Genomic DNA, 26,608 nt, shown 5'->3' with positions numbered 1-26,608 from the left:
AGAGAGCCACGAGCTGTTATTCCCACGATGAGGAAGCTGTTGGCTTTCTGCAGAGCTCGTGCCAGTGGTGGGATCTCCCCACAGTGGCCAAGGGCTCTGCTCCCTTCTGCCTGCACAGCCATGGGCTCTGTGGCTCTGCTGGCAGATGGGAGTGCAGGGAACAAATACACAAGGGGATCTAGATCTTCTATATGCATAACTATACATGTAATTACTTCCATTTGCTAAAGGAGAAACACTTCCAAATTCCTCATTATTTGCTGCTTCTTCTCATGCTGTTGTTGTAGCTTTTTGTTTAATATCCTGGTTGCTACCAAAGGTTTATGGGGTTTAGACAAAACCAGAACACAGAACTGCTAGAATGCCAAAGCAAAGCAAAGCAAAGGCAGAGTAAGCAACAAAGGAGCCTGTGGGGACAATGGCCAGAAAAAAACCAAACACCAAAGTTGCAAAATATTTTGCAAACCATTGAAACACTCAGAGCAATGTTGTGACACCGGGATCCCGCATGGCACTGCCAGGAGCCACCTCGTGAAGAGCCAGGGAACGCTGAGCTCACAGCCCCGTGCTTGGGCTGCAGGACAGGCTGTGCAGCAGCAACCCAAGGAGGCTTTGCTAGCTCCACATGAAGACTAACACTGACCAAAGCATGCACAATTTATTAAAGGAACATACACTTACGGCGTTATCCCCTAAAATGTCCAACTTCTTCATCAGCTCTGCTACTACTATGTCCTAACAAGAGAGAAATGGAAAAGCAGGAGTCAGAACAGAGTGCCTGGCTTCACTGAGGGGAAGGAAAACACGACAGGAGGATCCCTTACTGTTACACCTTCTGCCTCGCAGTACACCTGGAGAGGGCTTTTCCCCTCTGTAAAGGGACCGTGATGGAAGTTGATGGCAGGTGATCGCCGCTCCCTCTCCTGCAATGACAAGAGTTGCTTGGTTATACCCACTGTGGTACCTCACAGGTGACAGATCACAGAGAGCCCAAAACACAGTTTGAAAAGGGCAGCTCTAACAGAGCCCACCACAAAGCCATATGGTCACAGGATGGCTTTATTTTGGGTGCAAAGAGCACAGAGACCCTTCTCTCTGCATCCTGGGGCTACTGGCACTAAATGCCAGGAGCCAGAGCCACTTCTCCAGCCAGACCACGTGCTTTTGTGATGGCACTTGGGGCTGACGGGGAAGACCTCACCCCACTGCACAGGGGATCAGCCATATACTATCAATGTAATAATAACAGTGCTAACATTTTCCCACCATGCTGCTTCACTGGGCACCAATCATGACCACTTCCCTATTATGTGACTGTATTATATATTTGAGCAAAACTTGAACAAAAAATGAAGTTCTTCCCTGAGAGGATGCTGAGGTGCTGGCACAGGGTGCCCAGAGAAGCTGTGGCTGCCCCATCGCTGGCAGTGTTCAAGGCCAGGTTGGACACAGGGGCTTGGAGCAACCTGCTCTAGTGGAAGGTGTCCCTGCCCGTGGCAGGGGGTTGGAGCTGGGTGAGCTTTAAGGTCCCTTCCAACCCAAACCAGGCTGGGATTCCATGATTCTGTACACTTATACCTAATATAATATAGCATTTACATTTCCCTTACTAATGTCTGCTTTGTTAATCTCTCTTTTGGAGAATTTAAATACAGTTTCCAAGAGCTTATAGATTCTGTTTTGTACAGGTAGTGATCCAGAAAACAGAAGGCTCAGTGGACTAACTTTAGCAACCTGGGGCACACAACTCCTCCTCTGCATGTTTAACAAGAAGTGAAACACAGCCATGGGCTTTGGCAATGAAAGCAAAAGTTGCTTTTTCTTTTTCTTTCCCATGTATGACTTGTGCTGGTTTTATTTCTTTGCATTTTCAGGACAGATGGAGTACAGTAAAATGTGTGTCTCCACCATGAGCTAATCTTCTGGAAGTTAAATTATTTAAGTAGTAAGACTGCCAGAACAACCTATTTAATCTAGAACACTGGCATTGATCCCTGGGTGTTCAGGGTGTTTTTCCTCTTCCATTAGCACTTCGTCCCAAACCCTTTGCTCTCATTCAGGGCAGCATAGCTCTTTACAGTACATATGGGCGAGTGCCCCCAGCCAGAGCTCACACAAACCAGGGCAGGACCAGGGCTGCAACACGTGCTCACTTCAAGCTCCAAGATCCTGAACTCCAGGAGCTCGTTTTGATCCTTCACATCCTGGACATCATGTTTCAAGCGAGCTTCCTCTGCTTCCATTTGTTTTATCTGCCAAAGAAAGGAGCTGTGGTTAGCACTGCCTGTATGTCACTTGAGATCTGCATGCCTTGACCATGCCAGGGAAACACAGGGTCAATGTGAGCAGGGACATGTGGCACCAGCGATGGGGAATGGGGGCTCTTCCCCAGAGCCGCCGTCCTCATGTGACATGGACATTGTATGGGACAACAGGGAAGGCCAGAAAACATGTAAAGGACAACAGGGAAGGCCAGAAAAGCTCTTCTCCTAGCAGGTTTATACAGATCATCTTATTATATATTAATTATTACCACCAGAGCTGTGTGGTGCAGATTAAAGTATTGCACCTCCTGCATCTCTTAAGCTACAAATATTATTTGAATAATACAAATAGAAGCATTGAACACCTTTTCTACCAGTTCCTGGTTTCTTCTATACAGCGCTTGCTTCTCCTCAATCCACTTCATGTCCTTAAGAAAGAAATGACCAGTGTTGTAGGTGAAGCTGGCAATGGTTAGCACAAGCACAGCAGCAAGTACTTCAGTAAATCATGCAGATAGAGAAGAGGGATAGACTAATACTGCACATGAAACTGTAATTCCATTATTTGCTAAAATAACTTCCTAAGCTAAACTTTTCCATTATTTTAATAGTCTGCAGTATAAAAATGGAATAGAAACACTCCAGTGACCAAAAACCTCTTTCAGGTGAAAAAATTGGTTTGCATTAAAAGGGATATTTCTAGCTATACATCTACAATTGAATTTCTACTACATTGAAAACAAGTTACATATTTCTGAAAGTTAGGCAAAATAAACCTTGTTTTGAAACTAATTCCCTAGTTTGATGATTATAAAGCCCACGACCCCCAAGGCATTATGTATCAGTGGTTCAGCCACAGGCATTACCTGTCCCTGCTCTGCGAGGGCCTTCTCCAGGTCCTGGATCTGAGCCTGCGAGCGGTGTATTTCTGCTTGGAGCTGCTCACGTGTCTGTGGGATATGAGGGGAAAAGACAAAAAAACATCAATCGAACTTTCTCTAACAGACTAAAGCTAACACAGGTACAGAAAATGCTGAAAACATCAAATACTTTTAACCAATAGGGTTTAAAGTTCTTTGGCAGAATCAGTTTGCAGCAAAGCACCCAACAGGAGTCACTAATCATAGAAAGAAGTCTCTAAGACAGGATTATAAGTTTGAGACTGAACTCAGGATTAACACGAGCAGAATCCCATCAGGGCAGCAAAATGTGAATGGCCTCTCTCAGCTGGCTATGGCAGTCTGCACTCAGCAGCCCTCCCTAACCTAGAACAGGGCTTTTAACAAAGGCAGTATCATGCAAAGATTCATTTCTCCATGAAAACATATCAAAATTATCATGCCACAGCTCTAGACACACTTTTTTCCTTTAACTTTTGATAAGAAGCTCAGAACAGCTCCTACACATGTAAGATTACAAACTGGCCAACTGAGTTGCTCTTCATGCATTTAGTGCTCTATCTGATGGTCTTATTGCATTGCATGCAATTTTTTACTATACTTCTAGCTTCATGCTTATTTAAATACACACCACCTTCCTACACGTGTTTTCTGGACAATAAGTGTAATTATTATTAGCTGTTTCATTCATTAAATACTGGCTTATAGAACATTTTCTTTCCTCAAACCACTGATCTGCTATTTATCTTGTTACAATGAACATGGTCTGATCTGTTTGCATTACCTGCATTGTTCTCTTTTTGTCTCACTATGGAAAAAGTGAAATCAAGGCACTTTTCAGGTTGGGCATGTCTTGTTTCATGATGACTTTCTTTACCTGTGCAGTAACTAAAACTTCAGAGCAGAGCATGTGCTTAACAGAATGTTAGTTTCAATGCATTGGGTCACTCAAGAGTGAGACTATATATGATGGCCAAACAGGAAGGTCGCTGGGAGACACATTGATGCTGCTAAATCTGGGTGGCTGAGATGTCCTCACCGCTGGAAACTGTGGTGAAACTAGCAGTTAATTCTTAGAGTTATTCAGTGGAAAAAAAACCCAGACTATTTACAGAACTAGGAAGGGTGAAATACTATTGCAAAGATGGCATTGAGGTAGAGGAGTTTGGCCATCGGAGAGCGGCTTTGGGCAAGGGCCTGTAGGGACAGGCCAAGGGGAATGGCTTTAACCTGCCAGAGGGGAGATTGAGATGAGCTCTGAGGCAGAAGCTCTTCCCTGTGAGGGTGCTGAGGCGCTGGCACAGGGTGCCCAGAGAAGCTGTGGCTGCCCCATCCCTGGCAGTGTTCAAGGCCAGGTTGGACACAGGGGCTTGGAGCAACCTGCTCTAGTGGAAGGTGTCCCTGCCCGTGGCAGGGGGTTGGAGCTGGAGGAGCTTTAAGGTCCCTTCCAACTAAAACCGGTCTGGGACTCGATGATTTTATGCCAGGTGTGTGCATCCACAAGGGTTGTGTGAGGCAGATAAGCATGCAGAAGAGCACAGGACACTTTGCAATTGAATTAAGAAAAAGGATCTCAGCTATAAGCCATTTTTTGAGGAATCATGGAATCTCACAGAAGCTAGAAGGAATTCAGCACCAAGCATTACATATTTAAGGCTAGCTGTCCTGGATTTTTATAGAAGAGCTTAATTTTAAAGTTTTCCCATAAAAAATTCCCTCTGAATTTTTCTTAGACTGGTCAGAGGTGAAAAGACAAAACAGCAGTAACAATGGTTCTTCCAGGGAACCAGCCCCTCACGGGGAAGCTGGATGGGCTGGCTGGAGATAGAGATCCTGGAGCCCCCTCAGTAACCAGCCTGACTGGGTCCTGCCCAACAAACATAAAACAATGGAGCAAGTGCAAGTGGAAACCCCCATACAATGACAATCCTTTATTTTCATGTAATATAAGCCATTTAGACCTTAACTTCTCGTTCTGCATCCAATGTTCCTCCGACCTGTTCTTGCAATAGGGCGTATGCTCGTTGCAGAGCCTGGTACTCCATCGTCAGCTGCCGAAACCGCAGTTCTGTCTCTTCCTTGGCCATGCCCTGGAATTAAAACCAAAGATGCATTGTCCCTGTTGCTTTTTGTCTGAAATCATAGAAAAACATATTTGTTTTCTCTAAAAAATGCCAAAACGCAATTTGGGAAGCACAGTACTGAGGATCTTGGTTATGTGCCCTCAGATGCCCTCGGACTACTTCTCTTTTGTCCCTTAAACATCTCTTGCACACACTTACGTCAAGAAAATGCAATATTAGAAATAAAAAAGAGACTTTCCCCTGCCTTGGGAAGGTAAAAACTTGCCATCCACGTCACACACTAACAACTGAATCACCCTTTATTACTGTAACAGGCAGAGTTATCACATTTAAAGATGAAAATACAACTTCCTTGGCACAACAAAAGGTTTCCAAGCTTTCCCAAGCCAAGCCTGACAGCCTCACCCAAGTAATAAAACACTAATCTAGAGTTAATACTTGTAGCAATGGTGACGTCAGCATGAAAAGAGCCCTTCATTCTTCCTCAGTCTCCTTACAATACCCAGCACTGAATGAGTTCATGTCAGGCTGACCAGAATATTTCATTTGACATGAAATGCAATTACATTGCTGGCTGCATGCAGACACTTTGTACTGTTGAACAGGGAACATGTCAATACAGGAATGAGATCAAGAGGCTCATACATACAAAAATACACTCAGGTTTCCAGCAGTGCAGCACACACCCCGTAACCAGTCATGTATCTTTTATGAGGGAGATCGGAATTCTTTAGGTTCCCTTATAACAGATCTCCTGACAGCACATGGAACAGGTGAAATGGCAGATGGAGGTTTGCAACCAGCAACCGTAAAAAGGCTGAGTATAAATACAATATGATAACCATAAAGAGTCATTATCAGTGGTTTTTTGTCCATGATAACATTATTGTTGTGCCCAGAGACATGTAACAGTGCAGTGATCTCACATGCGCTTGGGAATGCATGTGTAGGGAAGTCATGCAAGATACCAGGAATCATAACTTTGATGTGTATTACCAGCTACCTTTGCACTCTGCATTCAGAGCCTCCCAAAAAGACACAACCTCAGCAGGAGGGACAGCCCTTCCTCTGGGGACAGTGTCTTTGAGGGCCTGTCACCTCTCCTCCAGAAAACACAAACCTCAGCGCTCAAGGCTGTGCTCTGGGCTGAGCTCAAAATGACAAACAGAAGGACCTGAACCAAACTACATGTGCACAAACCTGCAGTAAACCTCAGCCTGACCAGATCTTCCCAGGGCTGTCCAACTGCTCAGTCGTTTTAGACCTCTAACCTATATATCTATTCTATACGTAGTATTCTTCAGGTATAATATTCACAGCTTGGTTGAAAGTTTTAAAATTACTGGAGACTTGAGGGATATTAACCAACATGCACAGTGTTAAACTGAACATCAATTTTTCATTTTCTGGTCAGAGGGGACAGATGAATGATGTAACAGCCCAGGAATGCCATTAAAAACTAGCAGAGAGGTTTCGAAACAAACACCACGGGTTTTTGATGGATACCTCTTCCAAGTCATCCTCAGGCGTGCAAGGGGTTTGGTCTGTGCGGTCAGTTTGATATGAGATAGAGGAACCATCAGACTCCAAGGAAGCTTCTTCATCGTAGCCAAAGAACGTCTCCACAACCGGCTTCTGGCAGAGAGAAGGTGTCACTGACCGCAGCGGAGCCATCGACTGTGCCAGCCCGGTGCATCGGGGGCACAGCGGTGGCTTTGGACACACGGCTAAACCCTGCGCCTCTGTTGGGTCTGAACACACACCCCTTGGGAGGAACCTCAGCTCCCTGCCTTCATTTAATGTATTTTCCTCCAGCTTTCTCTGGCTCAGGCAGAGCACTCTGCTCACTTTGGGTGTGCACCTCCATGGCAGGAGGGAGCTGTGCACTGAAATGATTTTGCTAGATTATTGTCACCACCACGATGTCCCTCCTGCCATTACCACATCTGTCACATGGCAAGTTAGATTTGCCAAAACTATTCTCCTTGGAAATGTGAAGATGATCACCACAGCAGTGATTCTGCAGTTTGAAGAGATCCAGTTTCCCACTCCAAGCTGCCTTCTGTTTAAAGGAACGAGGGTAGTGGTGTTAAAGAAAGACTTACTGTTAACTGATTGAAAGCCAAAGACAATGTTTTGAGTACAGTTCCAAAAATACTTTTCAGTGCTGATTTACAAAAGCATTTCTAGATTTTTGGCTTCTGGTTTTAATTGGCAGTGGATAACTCCTGAAGGAGACAAAATGTAGCTCTTTCAAAGGCCTGCTTGCCGTTTGCAGGATGGCAGGAGTGAAGGAGTTATCTCACATGGACCACAATTTGTTATTTATAGATTCATTAGCTGATTCTTCATACATAGAACACAGCTTCCTCTCAGGTCGCTGACATTAGACCTTACGATGCTGTTTCAGTGTTAATATTTATCTTAACATCCTGCCAAGGGTTCATTAACCAACATTTTCTGTTTCCCTGAGCTCTGCCCAATGCTTCTTGTAACCAGCAATTTCTGCATGTTACTAACCTCTCTCATGAATTATTTACAGCCTACATGTGTTTCCAGGCAGTGCCATTAAAGCATCATTTGGAGATGTGTTAATTCATGAAATCTGTCTCATCTTAAGACACTCACACACCACCGAGGTCCCGCGGGACTGCTCTGGTAAACGCAGCACATGCAAATGCTCACAATGTGCAACACAAACGGTTCCCCTACCCCCAGCAGCTCTTTTCTGAATATCCCAACCAGGCTATAAATGCTCTTGAACTACAGGACCAAATTCAAGACCATGACCTGCCTGCAGACCCTTGAGGATAATGTCCCCCCATGTGGCTCCGAGGTGCGCAGAGCATCCCAGGAAGCCAGCATGCCCATGCCCATCAACACAACATAATAGAAGCTTTTTTCCTTACCTTAGGAATTCTTGTCATTTTTTTCCGTTGCTTTCTATACCTCAACAGTTTATCACGTTCCTGAAAGAATCAGATACATTATCCATTTACAGAGAGCTGTTGTTTAACTATGTCAGTACTAGCAGCCAAGAAATAGTACCATCAGTGCTGGCCACTGCTTCAAAATAGAACCATAGACTCATGGACTGGTTTAAAACTTCTAAAAGGAAACCCTTAGACTCTTTCCTTTTAGCCATTTGGTAAAAGGATGTGATGACACTGTGGGACATTGCTAATGTGCCACCACCATCAGCCTAATGGCAAAACCTGACATCAGCAGCAGTGATAGAAGAAAACCATTTTGCTTGCAACACAAGCTTTGCTGCTATGGCCTTTGACAACATCTATGCTGAGAAAAGCACTGTGTTAGCTTGCTGCCTGAACAGGGATGTAAATGCTAATAAATATTATCACACCCTGCAGGCTTTCATGGACAGGAATTTAAAGCATGCAAAGGTGAGGATGAAGTTAACATCATTCTTACCATGACACTCTTCACATAGCCAGCAGTTTCCAGTGTCTAATGAAAAAGGATGAAATTATGTCAATAAATGTACAGACTTCAAATAAATAAATAAATAGGTATTTTCGTGAGAAGCATTATCATTTCAGCACGTTCTGTTTGCAAAGACTGAGAACATGTTAAAGAAGCAAAACCCCAAGCACAGCCTTGCAGAAAACCCCCTTGTACACAGCAGTCTTTCGCCCTGATGCTATCTCCAGCTAAAGGAGCTCTAACGTTCCCTCTATATCCATATCTCCTGGATGTGCTGCAATGGTTCTGTCATGCAAAGGCAATGCAGATTAAAAGGATTTTCCCTAATACCAAACCACAGATAACTTATATTCATCATGGAGATGCCTACCATGCCCCACTGCCAAGCTGTGCTGTTGGCCCATGGAGCCCCATGCACCCCTTGCTTAGGCTTCCTGTTCTGCTGCAGCCCTAGCTGAGCTCAGAGGGGAGCAGCAGTGTTACATCTTACCTTGGAGAGCTCGTCAATGATATTTTGCTGTTCAATAACTTGTAGTCTCAAGAAATTAACTTCCCTTTCTTCCTGGTCAAGGTCATTCAAAGAGCTTGGTCTCCTTATTGTTCCAGCTCTTTGCCTCTAAAGAAGAAAACCACATGGCAGAAGAGAAATGCTCAGGAGGCTTTGCCAAAGGCCAGTGCACAACCCTTCCCTTGACAGCTAGTGATGCATCCAACCTAATGGCTGTTCCTGGCAGCTGTGCTGCTGCCCTTTTGCTGAGCAAGCAGCAGGACAGGGGCCATCAAACCCTCCTGCCAAAGAGGGGGATAGCAGCAGCCCGGCTGCATGTGTGCTTCCATGCTGCTGGGCACTGTGAATCCCACGGGAGAAGGAATTCAGAGCTGGGACCAGTGTTGCCTCTCTGTGGGTTGCTCTTGAGCATTGACCCACAGCAGTCCTGGAGCTGCAGCACCCACAGGGTGACCTCAGCCCACCACGTTCCTGCTGCTATGTTATGAGTACTGGCTACCTGCTATCGCCCACTAGCAATATCCAACTGGGAAACCAGGGAGGAGTCACAAGGGCAGATTTCCTAGGGGTAATGAGGCGGTTTGGCACAGAAGCCAAAGGTGAGGTGGGGTGACCTGTGCTCAGGTGGGAGCTGAGCAGTGGTGACTGAGCAGAGTGCGCAAAGCTCATGCAGTTTCTTTACTTTAGAACTACTTGTTTTTAAAGCTAAAATAAAACATTTTATGTAAAACAAAAGGTTCAAGCCACAAACCACTCAGCAGCACACCACGGAGCATCTCAGCAACACCGGGAAGGGGGAGGTTCCCTGTTGGACATGCAGGTTTGGGATGTTGCTTGACTTTTCCAGCCCTGTGAGTACCAAACAATGTGTTCCTCCCGAGGCATCACACTTACCATTGCGATGTTTTCTTGCGTCACAAATTTTAGCTTGTTTTCCATTCGGCGTAAGGCATGTGACAGTTCGTCATTCTTCCTACTAAGGCGCTTGTTTTTGTCCAGAATGGGCTTATACTGACTTTCAGCTTCTCGCAGACGTTTTAACTGAAAGATAAAGAGAATTTACACCTCTGGAGCTGCTGTTTTTCACCAGATATATTCATCATTTTCTTTATCACACTAGCAGTGTTTCCTCCTAAAGCAAAACAGAATTGATCAAAACCTCTTGGTATTTTCCATTGGGAAGCAGGTTGTTCCTCCTTCATGAGATGTTCAATCTCTGCAACAAGTGCACCATGTGGGGAATGTATTTCTTCTTGAAAATAGATAAAAATAACTCCAGCTGATGCCATCTTAAAAATTCGTTGTTATACAAGCAAGGATGAGGTGTCCCTGCCCAGGGTGGCGGGTTGGAACAAGGTGAACTTGAAGGTCCCTTCCAACCCCAAACCATTCTGTGATTCTGTGAGTGTGGTGTGGCACACTACCAAATCATAGAATCCTAGAATCATAGAATCACAGACTGGTTTGGGTTGGAAAGGACCTTAAGATCATCCAGTTTCAACCCCCTGCCATGGGCAGGAACACCTCGCACTAAACCATGTCACCCAAGGCTCTGTCCAACCTGGCCTTGAACACTGCCAGGGATGGGGCAGCCACAGCTTCTCTGGGCACCCTGTGCCAGCGCCTCAGCACCCTCCCAGTAAAGAACTTCTGCCTTATATCTAACCTGAACTCCCCCTGTGTCAGTTTGAACCCATCACCCCTTGTCCTATCACTACAGTCCCTGATGAAGAGTCCCTCTCTGGCACCCAAATACAGAGCACAGGGAGGAGGCAGCTGCTCCTGCAGTGACTTCCAAAGAGCCCAGGAGAAAATATCCTGGTGTTCTGGGGGCCAGGCACAGCACAGCAGCACGTTCATGAGCAGCCACCGCTGCACTCACCAGCTCGTTCCTCTCCTCCGAGAGCAGCGCATTCCGGTCCTCCAGCTTCCTGATGATGGCACTCAGCTCCGCGATTTTCAGTTGGAATCGCCGGGCATCCTTTTCATCCAACTGCTGTTCCTAAAACAAAGATCAACTGCAAATAACTGTTCATAAGTGCACATGCAAAGCCAATGTTTTTCAAAGCTCAAACTTTATCTTATCCCAAATCCGAACATTCCAAAACATTGCAGGGCAGAATGTAACCTACATAACCTAACTGGCCACCGAGAGCTGCAGGATGAAACCAATGGAAAGGTGGGAATAATGGAACAAAGTATGCAAATGCAGAAGTATGTATATGCAAATACAACGTCACAAATGGTAAACGTGGGAAGAGAAAAGAAAATGTCCAAAATGAGGCAGTGTTTCCAATGCTTGCCACTGTTGAACTGAGAGCTTCAGACTCATCACCCACTCTGAGGACCTTTTGTAAGAAAATGGTATTAAAAATGCTGGGGTACAAGCGGGGAAAATCCAGGCAATTCTACCATTGCACAAGCTCTTCATCCATAAAGCTGTGGCCTTATGGGGCTCTAAAGGGTCACTCATAAAGCCACTTTATTGGAGTGAAAATGCTTCATCAAATTATAAATGAATAGAGATATAGGTAGATGTGTTCTCATTCAGAATCAGAGAAGTGACATCTATTCAGGAATGTGACAGACTTTCCCCTTCTCTAGGGCTTGTTCTGATGTTTGGCAGAACTGGAGTTCAAATTGAAAGAAGCAAATCAATGTCCATAGTGGTGGTGGCACTTTTGGGAGGTCTTGGGTTCCTCATTCAACAGGTGCAGGAGAGGCTTGGGACAAAGAATAAACCAGGTTGGTTTGCTCCTGTCTATGTCTTTATGCTTCTACTGACAAAAACTAAGGCTGTCGCAAAAGAAATCTTGATGAGAATCAGCAATGAAGGAAATCTGCACGCGTCAGACGTATGAGGTCAGTCAACTGGGGGGGGAATGTGAGCAAAGTAAGGCAGAAGCAGGAAGGTGCTGTACTTATATTAAACAAGCCATTGCGAAAGGATGGCTAAACATTCATGTTTGGATATTGTGTTGTAGAAAAGAATTAGGAGAGGACAGGTTAGTGGGCGTTGAATTCACTTGCTGGTGAGAGCAAGAGCACTTTGCAGCATGGAACCCTGAGCTAGTGGCTCTTGTGCACCAGTTGCCTTCCCCCAGTTCCCTTTGTCAACTGGCCTTGTACATCTGCTCTCAAACTCCTTGTTAGCAGCTCTGGAAGCTAGCACACATACATCACTTGTTAGAAATGCATTTGCATCATTTGTTAGCAAAGTTGTGTCAAACTGTGGGATTCAGGCAGGTGGCAGCAGTATGGTACAGTGAGGAAGAGAGAACAGAACGATTCACCCTGCCAACAAAACCAAACCAACCAGAAAACACAATGACAGACAAGCAAAAGCTCTCCCATAACAAGGTTTCCTTTTAGATCTTGACCAACGGGTGCCCCGGGGTCTCCCTGCACAGCTATGGGAAAGCTGTTGCTCGAGGGTGCACTCATCAAGATTGCCACTTTGTGCCATTTTGTCACTGTGTCTGCTCGCTCGTGTAGGTGAAACCACGTGAAAGTGCTTACGGGGCTTCCCGAATGGTCTGAAGCATCTCCTGCACCACTTGCATAAGGAAGTTCCCGCTTGGGGCTGCTCAGATGCCGATCAGCCTCTTTGATCTGGGAAAGTTGTTCATCTAAAGCCTCCTTTTGGAGCTGCAGTCTCTGAGCATGCCCGGCTTGCACCCCTAACTCTCTCTCCAGCACGTAGACTGCTCTGTCTTTAAACTTAATCTCCTCCATCTACAAGGAGAACAGAACACAATCACACGAGGCAGCGGCTGACAACAACACAGCATCTGACGACCCCGAACGCGGCCAGACAGGAGGTGCCCAGTGCCAACAGCCCTCCACATGGAAAATACAACAGCATCGCTTGCAAATAGCATGTATGAGATGAATCACTTCAACAACTCTGGAATATTGCTCTTCTCCTGGGGGCCACCCAGGATGAAGTCTCTTCTCAGCAGGAACACTTCATTAAGATGACTGGGAGGTAACCCATGCTCTTAGCAGCATTTCAGAGCTTCTTTAAAAAAAATTAAGCCCCAATATTGATATCACAGTTTGGAGCAGTTCACTCAGGCATTTTAACCATTCTGCAGCATTTTGCTCAGACACCACCTTTTGAAACTTTGGAATCATCATTTTGAAAGAAAAACATTAAAACCTGAACATCCTTTTCATTTTCAACATAGAGAAGGAATGGGAGTAATCTAATTCTTCTCCCCAAAGCCTGCTATGTGAGCAATTTGTTTCATTATCCCCTTCCCAGGACAGGTTTTACTTATGCAATTATACAAAGCCATTAAGTGCTTAAATGACAAACGTCCATCTGTCCCCAGGGCTCCTCTCCCCTCTTTGCCTGCTGCTCCCGCCAGCTCACTTGCCCTGGGATCAGGCACGCTGCATTCACCAGTGCTCCAGGAATATTTTCCAGGGAGAGCACACTTAGATGTTTCCAGATGCTACTATGGGGTTAAAGCCCCCATTTCCATGGAGCCCATCCCAGTTCACCAGCATGCAGCACAGTGCTCATGCCGCAGCCCAGGTACATGGGGCATGGCTGGCACCGGGATCGGAGCCTTGGGGTCAGGCTGGACAGCCTGTGCCCTGCCTAGTAATGGAAAATCACCCAGCACAGCCCAACATCTTCTTCTGTGCCTGTGTGGATGCACAGCACTGCACAGAACCCCAGGCTCTTCCCTCTGGAGCGCACACGTATACATTATACATGACCAGAAAGTATTAATTACACTCACACACCATGGGCTGCCACTGTGCTGGCAGATAATGATCCTAAGGAAAGAAAGAAGTCGTTCACAGCCCCTAAAATGTCTGTTAATCTGGTTTCAGACACATTAAATGAATAAGATTTTTGGCATAAGTTTTCGAGACTTTACACATTTCATTGAAATGATCACTTTCAAAACATGGCCTGCTTGAGGTAAGGACCTTCTGCCTCGTGAGAGCTGCGTTTGGTACTTTTCTTTGCTAGCTTTGCCTGCAAACCTGGAAAAAATGACATTGTGCATTAACAGACCTCTCAAAGTATTGTGTTCCAATGGCTGCACAAACAGCCCACCCAGGGGAGAAGCAAGTGGTGGTTTACACACCCTCAGCAAGGGTATTGGGAAAGTACTTCCATGAGGTGTGTTTGGACAGAGGGGGTGACTGCAGTGCACAACTATCGGACAAATTCCACAGGAGAGGATGCAGTGGATCAGAGCACGATGTCCCTCCACGGCGCAGCGGGGAGGCTGCCTCTGGACCTGGACCCAGAGGGGTGGCCCCATCACCCTACTCCAGCCATGGGTGAGAGCCACGTGCTGCTCCCCAGTCCTGCCCTCCGGTAGCTGCAGGAATGGAGAACTGAGCTACAAGCCCAGAGAGACCCCACATGGTCCCCAGGGACAAAGCCAGCCTCTGCCAGAAGACACTGTGGGACAACTCATCAGCACCTTCATGGAGATTGTTAAGCAAAAGGTAGATTCTTTTAGTAAGATGGAGCAAATCAAACGTACTTTGGGTGCCATCTAAAGGTGCTTTAAACAATTTCCATTAAGGCAATGGTCTACTAATTTTGAATGAAACAGAGATGCCTCCTGAGGTCTTTCTGCTAAATACCTGATCAGGCAGAAATCTAAAGGGATGGATAGATGAAAAGTTAACACATCATCAAATGGTTATTTGTTCAGAATAAGCAGAATATTGGGTAGTTGATCCCTATTTACATGAAAACAAAGACATGTTACAACATAGGCAATGCTTTAAATTAGGAGGAAGAAAGAAACTGGAGAAAACACAAAACATTTCACAACATCTCATTTCCCAGAAAAAAAACCCCTAAATATAATCTTCATAAACTACAAAGGCAACAGCAATTTTCCTTCATAAGATTAAATTCATGTTCATGAAATATGCAAAATGCTCTGATGGCAGCGGCCCATTATCCAGCAGAAATACTGTGGAAACAGCACAAATGGAAGGAAGCATTTCTCTGGCAAACATTATTTAGCACATTTCCTCCTTGCATTAGCAACATCAGGAAAACAAAAGGCCGAGGAACAACTTGCTGCTCACGGGAGGAGGTGATGGTCCATGGTCACATCCCATCAGGCTGTGGCACAGCCTGGCCTCATCCCGCACGACCAGTGGTGTGGGACCAGTGGGATTCCTCCTGCTGTCCTGGTGCCCACTGGCTCCACACACCCAGCGCTGGGAATGGCGTGTCCATGCAGGAGCATCACCCACTGGTGTGGGTGCCCTCACCTAACTTCTGCCTCAGAGCTCATCTCAGTCTCCCCTCTGGCAGGTTAAAGCCATTCCCCTTGGCCTGTCCCTACAGGTCCTTGTCCAAAGCCCCTCTCCAGGTTTCCTGGAGCCCCTTTAGGCACTGGAGCTGCTCTAAGGTCTCCCCTTCAGGAGCCTTCTCTTCTCCAGGCTGAAAGGACTGGCACTGATGGATGGGGCTCGGGCCCTTTCTACCATCTGCAAACCTCCACATTCCATTGACATCACTGCCACGACATTGAGAGAGCTGCAGTGTTAAGCTTTTAAGTGCAGAAAGGTTAAGTGGTGCAGGTGAAATCATGATTTGCTGCCCCACTCCAGCTATAAATAACCCCAAAATTCCCTTTGCTAGGTGGCTGAAGGCTTTTGCTTCTGAAAACTGGTTCCTTTTGGAGTGTGAGCTGCACATATTGCTGCAAAGCCAAACATGACTGAGTGAGTACAACTTGTCTTGCTCTGTTCTGACTGAAAAAATAAGGCAGAATTTCCTAAACATGAAGTTAGAATTTGCTCAAAGGTTACTTCCCCCTCGATTACATTGACTAACAATGCATGGTACATGAATCAGAGCTTTTAAAATCTCAGTGGAAATCCATTAACCATTCAGGGCTGGATGGGTGGCACGGCTGGTACCCAGAGGTGCAATCCCACTGCTCTGTGGGATGCAGGGAGCTGCTCCTGTTGAGCTGTTCTGTGTCTCTATGTCACTGCAACCCCAGCGAAGCTCAGTGACCTCATGTTACTGATGGCTCCTGCCTTACACAGGGAAACAAGCCCTGGTTTTCAGTTATAGTGTGTTTTGAGGACAGCCTCGTCATAGGGAGCAGAGCTTTTAGGAGATGAGGTGGCACCAGCCTTTCCCCTACAACACCCTCAAGGTACAGGAGCCAACAGCTCCCATTGAAATCAATTATGGTTGAGTCAATGGAGCTGAGAGAACTTGAAGTCATTCAGGAAGCACTCAGGGCTTGGTAAAACGATGTAATTTAATTACTACAGTTGGATAATTGTATTCTTTCAAGCAAGAATTAAAAAGTTTTATTTTTAAAGGCAATTTAGAAAGCACAATGTCAAACCACTTCCTTCTAACTAAGAACATATTTGTTTTAGAGCTTCTGCATTAGAGGCCATTAGCGTGGACTTCCCATGGAACACAGCAAGTTTATTTAGGATGTACATTAGCCATCCCTTCACTGTGATGTATTAAATCAATGCTGCTAGTAACGTATGTTTAGAGAAGGAAGTACTTACATTGCAGGATACTGGTGCAGTATCAATAGATCAGTTGGTTATAAATTATTTTAATATCCTCTTGATAAAAATAAAATAATCTATAAGAGGAAAAAATCCTTTAACCTAAAGTCTGAGAGACTGGGTGGCTAAATAAAGGTACATCGCACCCCATGGACTAATGGAGCTGTGCACCATGTGTCAGTCACTGCAGTTCATTATCATCATGAAATGGTTTGTGCTGGAAGGGACCTTAAAGCTCATCCAGTTCCAACCCCTGCCATGGGCAGGGACACCTTCCACTAGAGCAGGTTGCTCCAAGCCCCTGTGTCCAACCTGGCCTTGAACACTGCCAGGGATGGGGCAGCCACAGCTTCTCTGGGCACCCTGTGCCAGCGCCTCAGCACCCTCACAGGGAAGAGCTTCTGCCTCAGAGCTCATCTCAGTCTCCCCTCGGGCAGGTTAAAGCCATTCCCCTTGGCCTGTCCCTACAGGCCCTTGTCCAAAGCCCGTCTCCAGGTTTCCTGGAGCCCCTTCAGGCACTGGAGCTGCTCTAAGGTCTCTCCTTAAGGAGCCTTTTCTTCCCCAGGCTGCCCCAGCGCAGCTCTCTCAGCCTGGCTCCAGAGCAGAGCTGCTCCAGCCCTCGCAGCAGCTCCATGGCCTCCTCTGGACTCGCTCCTGCAGGTTCATCCAGACATGGACAACACTGCACCAGCCCTGTGGTGGGAGGTTCTGAAGGGATTTGGATCATAGTCAAGAGATAATGACTTAGAAGAGACATGGCTGATTTTATATTGAAACACTGAACACTATAAAAATTGCGGCAAACACAAAAAGATGGTGACATCAAATAAATACTGAGAGGAGACCCAAAACATGCATCACAAGAACATGGGTGTTCCATTTGTTCCCATGTCCTTGGGAAAGGCAACAACACTGGAGGGATATGATCCTGCACATCACTGTGCACTCACAAGACTGTGTGAGTCTGAGATGGCAGTGGAGAAGAAATCATGCCAAAGCCCAGAAAGCATTTGTGGCCTGCCAGGCTCTCATGCAAAGCCTTCCCTCTTGAGCCAGCTCCCTCCTGCCCACAGAAGCTCTCCCCTTTTCCAAGCACGATGATCAAGTTTAACCTTCCCAACCAGTCTCCAAATGCGCTGGAGGAATTCTCCGAAACCATAAGCACAGAGCTATTATTGCCTTTGAGACTCAGCCTGTTGCACCTGAGACTCAAGGGGTTCAACTGGGTGATCGAAGGCTGAGCAGCACAAAGACCCCCTGAGGACCAGATGAGCAGTGATGGGTGAGGAGCACCAGCTCCTGGGGAAAGCCACCAAGGTGGGTCACAGATAGGAACCCCTTCCTGCACCCCTTGCTGAGTGAAGGGGATCATTACCTGCAGGGTACAGGACTTACTATAAGATGCAGAAGAAAAAGCATTTTGGGTTTGTGTAAAGCTCATTATGGCATGTTTATGGGAACTAGCAAGGGCAAGGAAAGGGAGGGACTAAGGCGAATCAGCAAGGAACAAATAGTGGGGAAACAGAGGCATAGGCCCAGAGACATAGCTGTTTTGTAGAATTCCCCTAAGCCAAGGCCTCTTCCTGATCACTGAGATGCGAACAACATTAACAGGTACTGAAATGGCTGAAAAAGCTCCTTAGAAAACGTCCTGATAGTTTTCAAAGAACATTTTGACATCTCTACTAGCGAATGTAAACCAGACGTAAAGCAAGCTCCAGAGTCTGCATGCCCATCATCCAGTCATCTGTGCCCAGCACTCAGCCTTCATTTACTATCAATTATAGAATAGCAGGGCACACAGAGATGCAGATACAACACGTACCAGCCTCCGGATTTCTCTCTCACACTCCCTCTTGATTCTGCTGATCTCCTCTTGGTGCAGGTGATACACACTCCTTATCTCCGCTGCTTTAATTTTGTCAGCTTGGATGACCATGGTTAAAGCCTCTTCCACCTGTTTCTTGGCCCCCTTCAGCTCTGAAATTTCTTGCTGCATTTTTATTTTCTCAACTTCAAAGCCCTTCTTGGCCTCCTCCTTGGCCTCGGTCAGCAGCACCGTCTTCACCTTGTCGGGAGCCCCGTCGCGCACAGCGTTGAGGAGCGTCTGCAACCTCTGGATTTCATTGTCTTTGATTTTTATTACTCTCAGCAGTTCAGCCTCGTGCTGTCTCAAAAGCGTTTCTCGAACAGCTTGGAGCTCCTTCATTTTGTCTTCATGAAGCTTGACTTTGAGCTCTGTTACCACCACTGTACTTTTATGCTGTTCATGCTCTTTGATCTGCTTCACTTCTTGGTTTTTCTCCCTTTCCAACTTGCTGACCTAGAAGGAAAAATCAAAAAATGATTACCACAAATCATGGCATTATTTAAAACTGGTACAGATCACTTTACAATATTAGACCCCAGTGTTGCAGGTCTGTGCCTTGGAGTGAAAGCCCAATCCGGTGGGTCAGTACACACAGACCGACACATCTGGCATTTTGTTCATTCCTTATGATCCCATACTTTATTACATATCAAACAGCCCTTTTTTAAGGGGGTGCCAGGTTGAACTCTGAGCTCTGCCGCAGGGCCTTCATGCTGTAGACTTAGGAAAGAGCAAATTCCTCTCTTGATGCATTTTGTGTGAAGAAAATACATGTTACAAACCCCTGTAAAACATCCTCACAGGGAAAAGGTTTCTGACAGTCGATGGCAACACTCTCAGTCACTGCCGCAGCTCTCACTAGACTCAAGGTTTGGTGGGTACCTTGTGGGGATCTTTAGTAACACAGTCACCAAGACAGGCAGGAGGCCTCAGGGTTGTAGAACTGATTCCACATCTCCCACAAGTGTGTTTGCCATGGCATGGGCAGGGCTGCAGACCTGAGCCTCTCCTTTGGGCAGGGGTGCTGAGGGCAGGGAGCGCACGTCTGTTTGCTGTCTTTAGTGCCCTATAACATCTGTCACACAGCCTATGCACACATTTAAGTGCTAGAATTAAGAAGTGGCTATTATTTCCTACATTGCATTTAATTACTGAAGTGTTATATTGAGAATATTCCAGTCAATGCTGTTCAGTAAAGATGCCTTTTTCTTCCTCAGTTGACAAAATCAGGTTTCCTTGCTAAGAATATGCCTACGCCTGCCTCACAAATAGAGCACTGCAGAACCAAACTGTGCAGGGCAAAGAAAGAACTGTGGCATTATGGAGAACTTCAATAATTCTTCTAAGGAAAAAGAAATTTGTGAAAATACGAAAATAAATAAGAAAAAGTGCTGACAAATTCACAGAAAAGACCTTCCCTTCATTGGAAAGCAGTGTAAGCAGAAATATCTGCGTGTTTAGAAAAAGAGAAGCAAAAATGTATCATTATCAAGTTGCAAATTATTGATTTGAGGATGACAGTCAAGGCGCTAATGCTGATTTTAGCATCATTGTTAAACCACGACATAATAACATCCCTTGCAATCTTAGGGACAAGTCAATTTGCCCAATTCAGTGCCCTAAAAAGCCTGAGTTAACACAATATAAAAAAGTATCATACATTTATGCCAGAAGCACAAGCCTGGGTGAACTGACTGCCCAGAGCAGACACGACAGGAAGTGCCTGCTCAGGAGCCAGGCTAACGCATGTGCGATAGGTACTAGAAGCAGATGCGTGTTTAAGATAACACACATTTAGGAAGCAGCCAGTATCTTCCGGGTAAGTCCTCGCTTTCTTTTTCAGCTGGGTATCTGCACAGGCTCTCACACCACATCCCAAAAGAACCCACGAGAAATGAGATTTTAAACTGTTGCTTCAGCATGCCCAGGCACACGGATCCCAAATGCACCGTAAGCACACATGTATGCGCAGCACAGAAAGCTTTGTGAAGCTCCAACCAACTGCATTTCATCAGATGCTTTTTAAGCAATGAATTATTCAGTACAAATAACCAACTATCTGATCACAGAAGAGTCAAATGGCATTTCAATTGAAAACCATACCATAAACTGCAAAGAAATCATGATGAGAAGTGGCTGGGGCAGAGAAGGAAAACAGGGTCCTCAGGCTTAAAACTGAAAATGCTGCTTCACAAAAAAAGGATTAATGGATGTTCTATTTTGTTATTTTGTGTGTGTGTGTGTATATACACACACACATTATAAGCTTCCTTAAAAATTGGAGTCACAGTCTACAATATCTAACAATGACACAAATAAATGGAAAAATGCAGAGGTAATGCATGTCTCTATTAACTTCCTGGAATCAAAAAACCCCAGAGTTGATCAGTAGCGACTAATTCTGGGGATGAGGGGAAGGCAAACAAACTTTCCATGCCCTTGCTCAAAGGGGCTGAAAGCTCCCAAGGCTGAGGCTCGAGCTGTACCAGCCGCCACTCTCACAGCTCGGGTGAAGTGGTGGCTCCTTGAACACCGGTGATCAGAGCAGGAGGCAGAGCTGAGACCTGTGGCTGTACATCTGGAAGTTGTAAGCAGCCAGTTTGAAGGATTTTGAGCATGAAATCCAAGTGAAATCAGAGTAAATGCGAAGGAGATGAATCAGCAAAGAGAATTTGTGAATAACACAAATTGAACTCAAACCCGTCCCTGAAGCCACCCTCACGAATAGGTAAATATTTACTAGAGGAAGTTATAGCGAGGGAAGCAAAGGAGGAGGACAGCTTTCAGCCATGTGATCCTGCCATCTGCTCCGAGCAGATGTTTGGGTTTCCAGACCTTTTGCTGGCATTTAGCTTTGTGATATTTCAACTTCGTTTCTCCCTGGATGGTGGGAGGAAGCGCAGAGCCCGTCCTGCCCATCCTCATTGCTCGCCTCTCCAACTGCCAGCCGTGCCACTGCATCACTCACACTTACAGAGTTCTTCTGTACCATAGGGGGAATGGCTTTAACCTGCCAGAGGGGAGATTGAGATGAGCTCTGAGGCAGAAGCTCTTCCCTGTGAGGGTGCTGAGGCGCTGGCACAGGGTGCCCAGAGAAGCTGTGGCTGCCCCATCCCTGGCAGTGTTCAAGGCCAGGTTGGACACAGGGGCTTGGAGCAACCTGCTCTAGTGGAAGGTGTCCCTGACCGTGGCAGGGGGTTGGAGCTGGATGAGCTTTAAGGTCCTTCCCAAACCATTCCATGATTCTATGATAGGCATGTTATAAATACATGGAGAACAGTTTAGGTATTTCCAACACAGGGGCTGCGCCTTGTGTCCCCCAGAGGCTGGCTCATGGTGCTGCCCTCAGGGTTCTTGTTGAAGTCGTGTACAGTCAGCTATGAGTGAGGCAAACAGTGGTCAGTGCTCAGAACAACAGGCTGTGCTTCAATGAAAGGAAAGGAAAGATGCACACCTTACTCTTTTCCTGCTGGAGCTCTATCTGGATGTCGGTGAGCTTGGCCCTGAGCTCTTCATTGGCAGCCTGCAGCGCAGCCAGGGCGTCCGGCTTCTCCCCCCGGGCTCGGCCACTGGGGCCCTTCTTGGACATGGTGACGCCGCGCGGCCCAGCACTCGCTCCGGGCTTTCGGCCTCGCCTCCGGCCCTCTACATTTTCTTACTTGCCTGGAAGGAGGGAGATGACACAGCCATGGTCAGCACCGGGGGGTACCTAATTCACCGTGGACAGACACGAGACGGCTGCAGAAAGCAGGAGGTAGCCGGCAGCCAGATTAAGTGGCTCCTCCCTGGGTTCAGCAAGAGCTAGACCCACTCAGGGGTAACACTATTTGGTATTACACCTCTACAGAGCAAAACATTTAAACCACAAAGTACAAACGTCTTCTGTCCCCTCATTTGCATTGGAGGTCCCAGAGCACAGAGGAGGTGGATGCTGGGGAGGGATGTCCAAGCACCATTCCCTGGCACCATCACGGCTTGGAGACAGCAACAACTGAAAACTGTTTTCAGGATGGGCAAAATACTCCTATGTTCTTTAAATACAACAGCCTTAAGAAAAACAATGTTTGGTTTCCTACACTTTCCAGATATTCATGATGCAAATAATAGAAGTAATAAAAACCAAGTCAGAAGCTACAGAAGGAAGCAGGGATTGCCCAATGGTATCAGGAGCTTTCAACACAGGATGTGAGGTGTATCATCAAACCAGCAATTAAAATCTGAGCAGGTTTATCCAAGTCTGGCAACAAGGTAGGAGTTCTATTCATACCAGGAGGTTTTGAGTCAAATCTAAGCAAACAAAACTGAGAAAATCCATTCTATTAAACAGTGGAAAACCAGGCAAAAGTGGGCCCAACTTCACAGAATTCATATAGTAACATAGTTTGCAGTCTGTGCTTCCCATTAATCCCAACACGTTCATAAACTACACAACAGACACAATTTATAATAATAACCTTGGATTTGCCAGCAGAAGACAGAACATGAAGTACAGTGCTAAAAGCTACATGCATTTATTTTTATTCCAGAATTCCCCAACAGAGGCTTTGCCCACGGATTAACAGCAGCAGGCTGGAATGCGTAATGGCCATCAAAATCTGCAGGGGCTGTGCCAAATTTATACATCATCTTATCAATGAAACCCAAAGGTCCTTTCTAGTCAATACTGTTGAGAGGAAAAGGAAAGAGTGAGTTATTGAAAACTCATTTCCTTGCAAAAAAGATATTCTAGCTTAATGCAACTGTCAGGCGCAGGGAGCCTCAGAGCAAGACAAAACTCACTCCAAAGAGGTTGCAATCTGCGACAGATGAAGGCAGGGAGAAAGACACTTTTTAATCTGTTAATGCCATCTTTATGCTGCATCCAGCCCCTGGTTCAGAAAAGTCTCTGTGAGTTCTATGTAAAAATAAATAATTAACCTATTTGACAAGTCAAATTAAAGCCCTGGGAGCTGTAAGCTGTCTGCACAGAGGTGAATGTGACTGATGGTACCACCAGGTGTGCCTGCTGCATCTGGCTTGTTCCTTACATTGATGCAGACAGACAGGCCCTTAACATCCTGCGTGTGACTGCTCTGTGTGGAACACACCAGCGTGAGGGGTGCAGGTCACTGAGAACCCTTCCTCTGAGCAGGACTTAACTCAGTGCTCATCAATAGCGTGAGTAGCTTTAACTTCATAGAAACATGAGGACAGCAAGAAATTCTGGGCTGTGTCTGGAGGCTTTGTTTAGCTCTGGAGTAGTGGAACAGAGGTTCTGTCTGCTCAGCTCCTAAATTGTGGGAGTTTCTCCAGTGTTACAAAGAATCATCAAATCCCAGCCTGGTTTGGGTTGGAAGGGATCTTAAAGCTCATCCAGTTCCAACCCCTGCCACGGGCAGGGACACCTTCCACTAGAGCAGGTTGCTCCAAGCCCCTGTGTCCAACCTGGCCTTGAACACTGCCAGGGATGGGGCAGCCACAGCTTCTCTGGGCACCCTGTGCCAGCGCCTCAGCACCCTCACAGGGAAGAGCTTCTGCCTCAGAGCTCAGCTCAGTCTCCCCTCTGGCAGGTTAAAGCCATTCCCCTTGGCCTGTCCCTACACTCCTTGTCCAAAGCCCCTCTCCAGGTTTCCTGGAGCCCCTTTAGGCACTGGAGCTGCTCTAAGGTCTCCCCTTCAGGAGCCTTCTCTTCTCCAGGCTGCCCCAGCCCAGCTCTCTCAGCCTGGCTCCAGAGCAGAGCTGCTCCAGCCCTCGCAGCAGCTCCGGGGCCTCCTCCCATTTCTTTCACACTTTGTGCCCTTTTGGCAGGATCTTCTCTTACAACCACATTACTTTGTCAAAGCACTATGGAAGGAGAATCCCCATGCTGCTGCCCAAGCTGCTTTGTAATTACCCTGTGCAAGTTTTCAGACTGAGGAAAGAGACTATGGCTGTGACAGCCCAGTTCACTCCTGTTCAAATGATAACCAGCAAAGAAACATTCCCCCTGCTCCAGACACAGGTGACTCACTACAGAAGTTTATTTAAAAACCGACTATGAGAAATACAAACAGGAGTGAAGTCCTGACTGAAAGCCCTGGGGGAGCACGTAACAAGCTCCCACACAGGATACACGCACAAGGAAATGCCAAACGGGGGAACACCATCAGCAAAGAGAAGGATCAAAGTCATATTCAGAGAACTGGATGATCCTAAAAGCTGTAGTAACAGCGGAGTGTGAAATCCAGTGGCATAAAGGCTCTGTCTTTCAACCAAGTTCTCAGACAAGACTTCGGCCAACTTCAGAGCCAAGGAAAAGGACTACACAGTTTTGTTGTTTCACAGCAGAGAGGATTGGGAATTTTACAACGACGTGTAAGTTTACAGGAGAATGTAAAATCTAATGAAAAATGTTTCACTGGAAATCACTGATTTGCTTAAATAAAACTATTCCCTGAACAGATTACGTGTGTTTCTCAGCTCACAAACGTACTGGGATTCATTTTGAACTGGCACTACATTGCTAGTTTGAAATAAATCCTTATTTTAAGGAGCTGTTTCAGTTATAATATAAAAACACACCAAAAAAAGCTCAAATTTGTAACAACATTTCCAAGCTTGTTAATACTGACCTTATTATTGTGGATAATGATCTTTCTGGACGTGACGACCTTCAATGCATTGGTTTATTCGTCATGACTCACAGTCAACACCACCACAGAGCAGCTCTATTCCCTGTCCAAGCAGGAGTAAAGAGGCTTAACAGCTCAGGGCAGCTGTGATAACAAAATAACAATACATAACAATAGTAAAATAACAGTAAAAAGTAATAGTAAAATATCAATGTAATAATAATAGTAAAATATCAGTATAATAGTAATAGTAAAAGCCAAGTATAATAGCAATAATGGAACAGCCCGATTTGAATTATAAAAGCAAAACCTTACATCCATTGGGGAGAAAAGAGCAGAGGGAGGCAGCAGCCTTGGGGGATACATCTATGGGTTATGAAGCCAGGAGAGGGCTGAGAGCATCTGAGGGAAGTGGCTGGAGTTTGGGAGTAAGAAGGCAAAGCTGCTGAGCCAGGGAATGGAGTAGGATGAGCAGCCACTGCAAATCTACACTGGGTCAGAGTGGGGAGGTTGGGACTTAGAGAAAAAAGTAGGGAAAATGTAAAATTCCTGGTATTAGTTGACCAAACCAAGGCAGTACAAACAGCCTTAATTCTCAGCCTGATGACTGACTTTGTAGCCTTGAAATTTCCATAACGAGAAGTGTGTTTGGTGGGTCGAAGATAGAGAATGAATAACATTTTGCAGATATTGCCTGAAAAGCTACAAACAGGCATGGATGTTCTTTACATTTAAGATTCTTGCTTCTTTGTGTAAGACAATGCAACACATCAGTGACCTACAATGGGAGCCTTAAAAACCTTCCTGCTTTATAGAGAAAAAAATGGGGCAGACTGTGGCCACAGGCACTGAATTCTCCCGACTGCAATGAATGAAGCTGTGCACGTTACAGCTAGTTACTTAAACGATGCGTTCTGCTGAGAGATGCAGAGGGCAGAGCCAGGTTATTCCACAACTCGAGGAGCTGAGCAGCAGCACAAGACAGGCTTTTCACTGCTTACGTGTGAATGTCAGACAAAGTAATTTCAATGAGACGGGGATTTGTGAGCATAACCTCAACCAAAAGGATTATTTTTGACAAAGGGCTACAGGAATTGTTTCTTTGCTTACAGAAAACAAAACTAGGGGACTGATACAAGCAAACCAAAAGGCAAAAGTGTTATCAGAGGCACACAAGGAGAAGCGCGGGCCCTGAGCTGCCTTTCCAGGAGGCAGTGGATGGGAACAGTGGGGAGTCATCAGATCCCTGGACACACACTGGAGAGTAGGGAATTCTCAGGCTGCTGTTTGGATTGTAGGGAAAAGCCCCAAAGCAACGGTTTTATTCTCAGAACTGGTTATAGACACAGAGGCTCCTCCTGCACTCAGTGTTCTGCACACTACAAAGGGATTTACGCAGTTCGGGGTCAT

General features: G+C 46.0%; 1 protein-coding gene across 20 annotated transcripts in view; it reads right to left on the bottom strand.

Annotated features, from left to right (window-relative positions):
- Positions 1-26,608, bottom strand: part of JAKMIP3 (Janus kinase and microtubule interacting protein 3) — a 74,723-nt gene that overhangs the window by 18,287 nt on the left and 29,828 nt on the right. For 6 of the 20 annotated variants that reach the window (XM_030486380.1, XM_030486389.1, XM_030486390.1 and 3 more), the window contains 16 exons: positions 25,199-25,342; positions 22,063-22,271; positions 18,564-19,061; positions 12,719-12,934; positions 11,082-11,201; positions 10,094-10,240; positions 9,182-9,307; positions 8,680-8,715; positions 8,157-8,216; positions 6,754-6,882; positions 5,125-5,253; positions 3,131-3,214; positions 2,630-2,692; positions 2,154-2,252; positions 825-923; positions 676-735 (listed from right to left, as the gene is read on the bottom strand). In XM_030486380.1, the coding sequence (XP_030342240.1) occupies positions 676-735; positions 825-923; positions 2,154-2,252; positions 2,630-2,692; positions 3,131-3,214; positions 5,125-5,253; positions 6,754-6,882; positions 8,157-8,216; positions 8,680-8,715; positions 9,182-9,307; positions 10,094-10,240; positions 11,082-11,201; positions 12,719-12,934; positions 18,564-19,061; positions 22,063-22,197 (2,001 nt within the window). In that variant the 5' untranslated portion in view covers positions 22,198-22,271; positions 25,199-25,342. The remainder of the gene's footprint in view (positions 1-675; positions 736-824; positions 924-2,153; positions 2,253-2,629; positions 2,693-3,130; positions 3,215-5,124; positions 5,254-6,753; positions 6,883-8,156; positions 8,217-8,679; positions 8,716-9,181; positions 9,308-10,093; positions 10,241-11,081; positions 11,202-12,718; positions 12,935-18,563; positions 19,062-22,062; positions 22,272-25,198; positions 25,343-26,608) is intronic. The other 14 variants (XM_030486385.1, XM_030486391.1, XM_030486393.1 and 11 more) reach the window with 9 other exon arrangements.

The sequence above is a fragment of the Strigops habroptila genome, chromosome 5 (genome assembly GCF_004027225.2).
Source record: "Strigops habroptila isolate Jane chromosome 5, bStrHab1.2.pri, whole genome shotgun sequence".
NCBI lineage: Eukaryota > Metazoa > Chordata > Aves > Psittaciformes > Psittacidae > Strigops > Strigops habroptila.
This window is presented reverse-complemented; position numbering and strand designations above follow the sequence as displayed.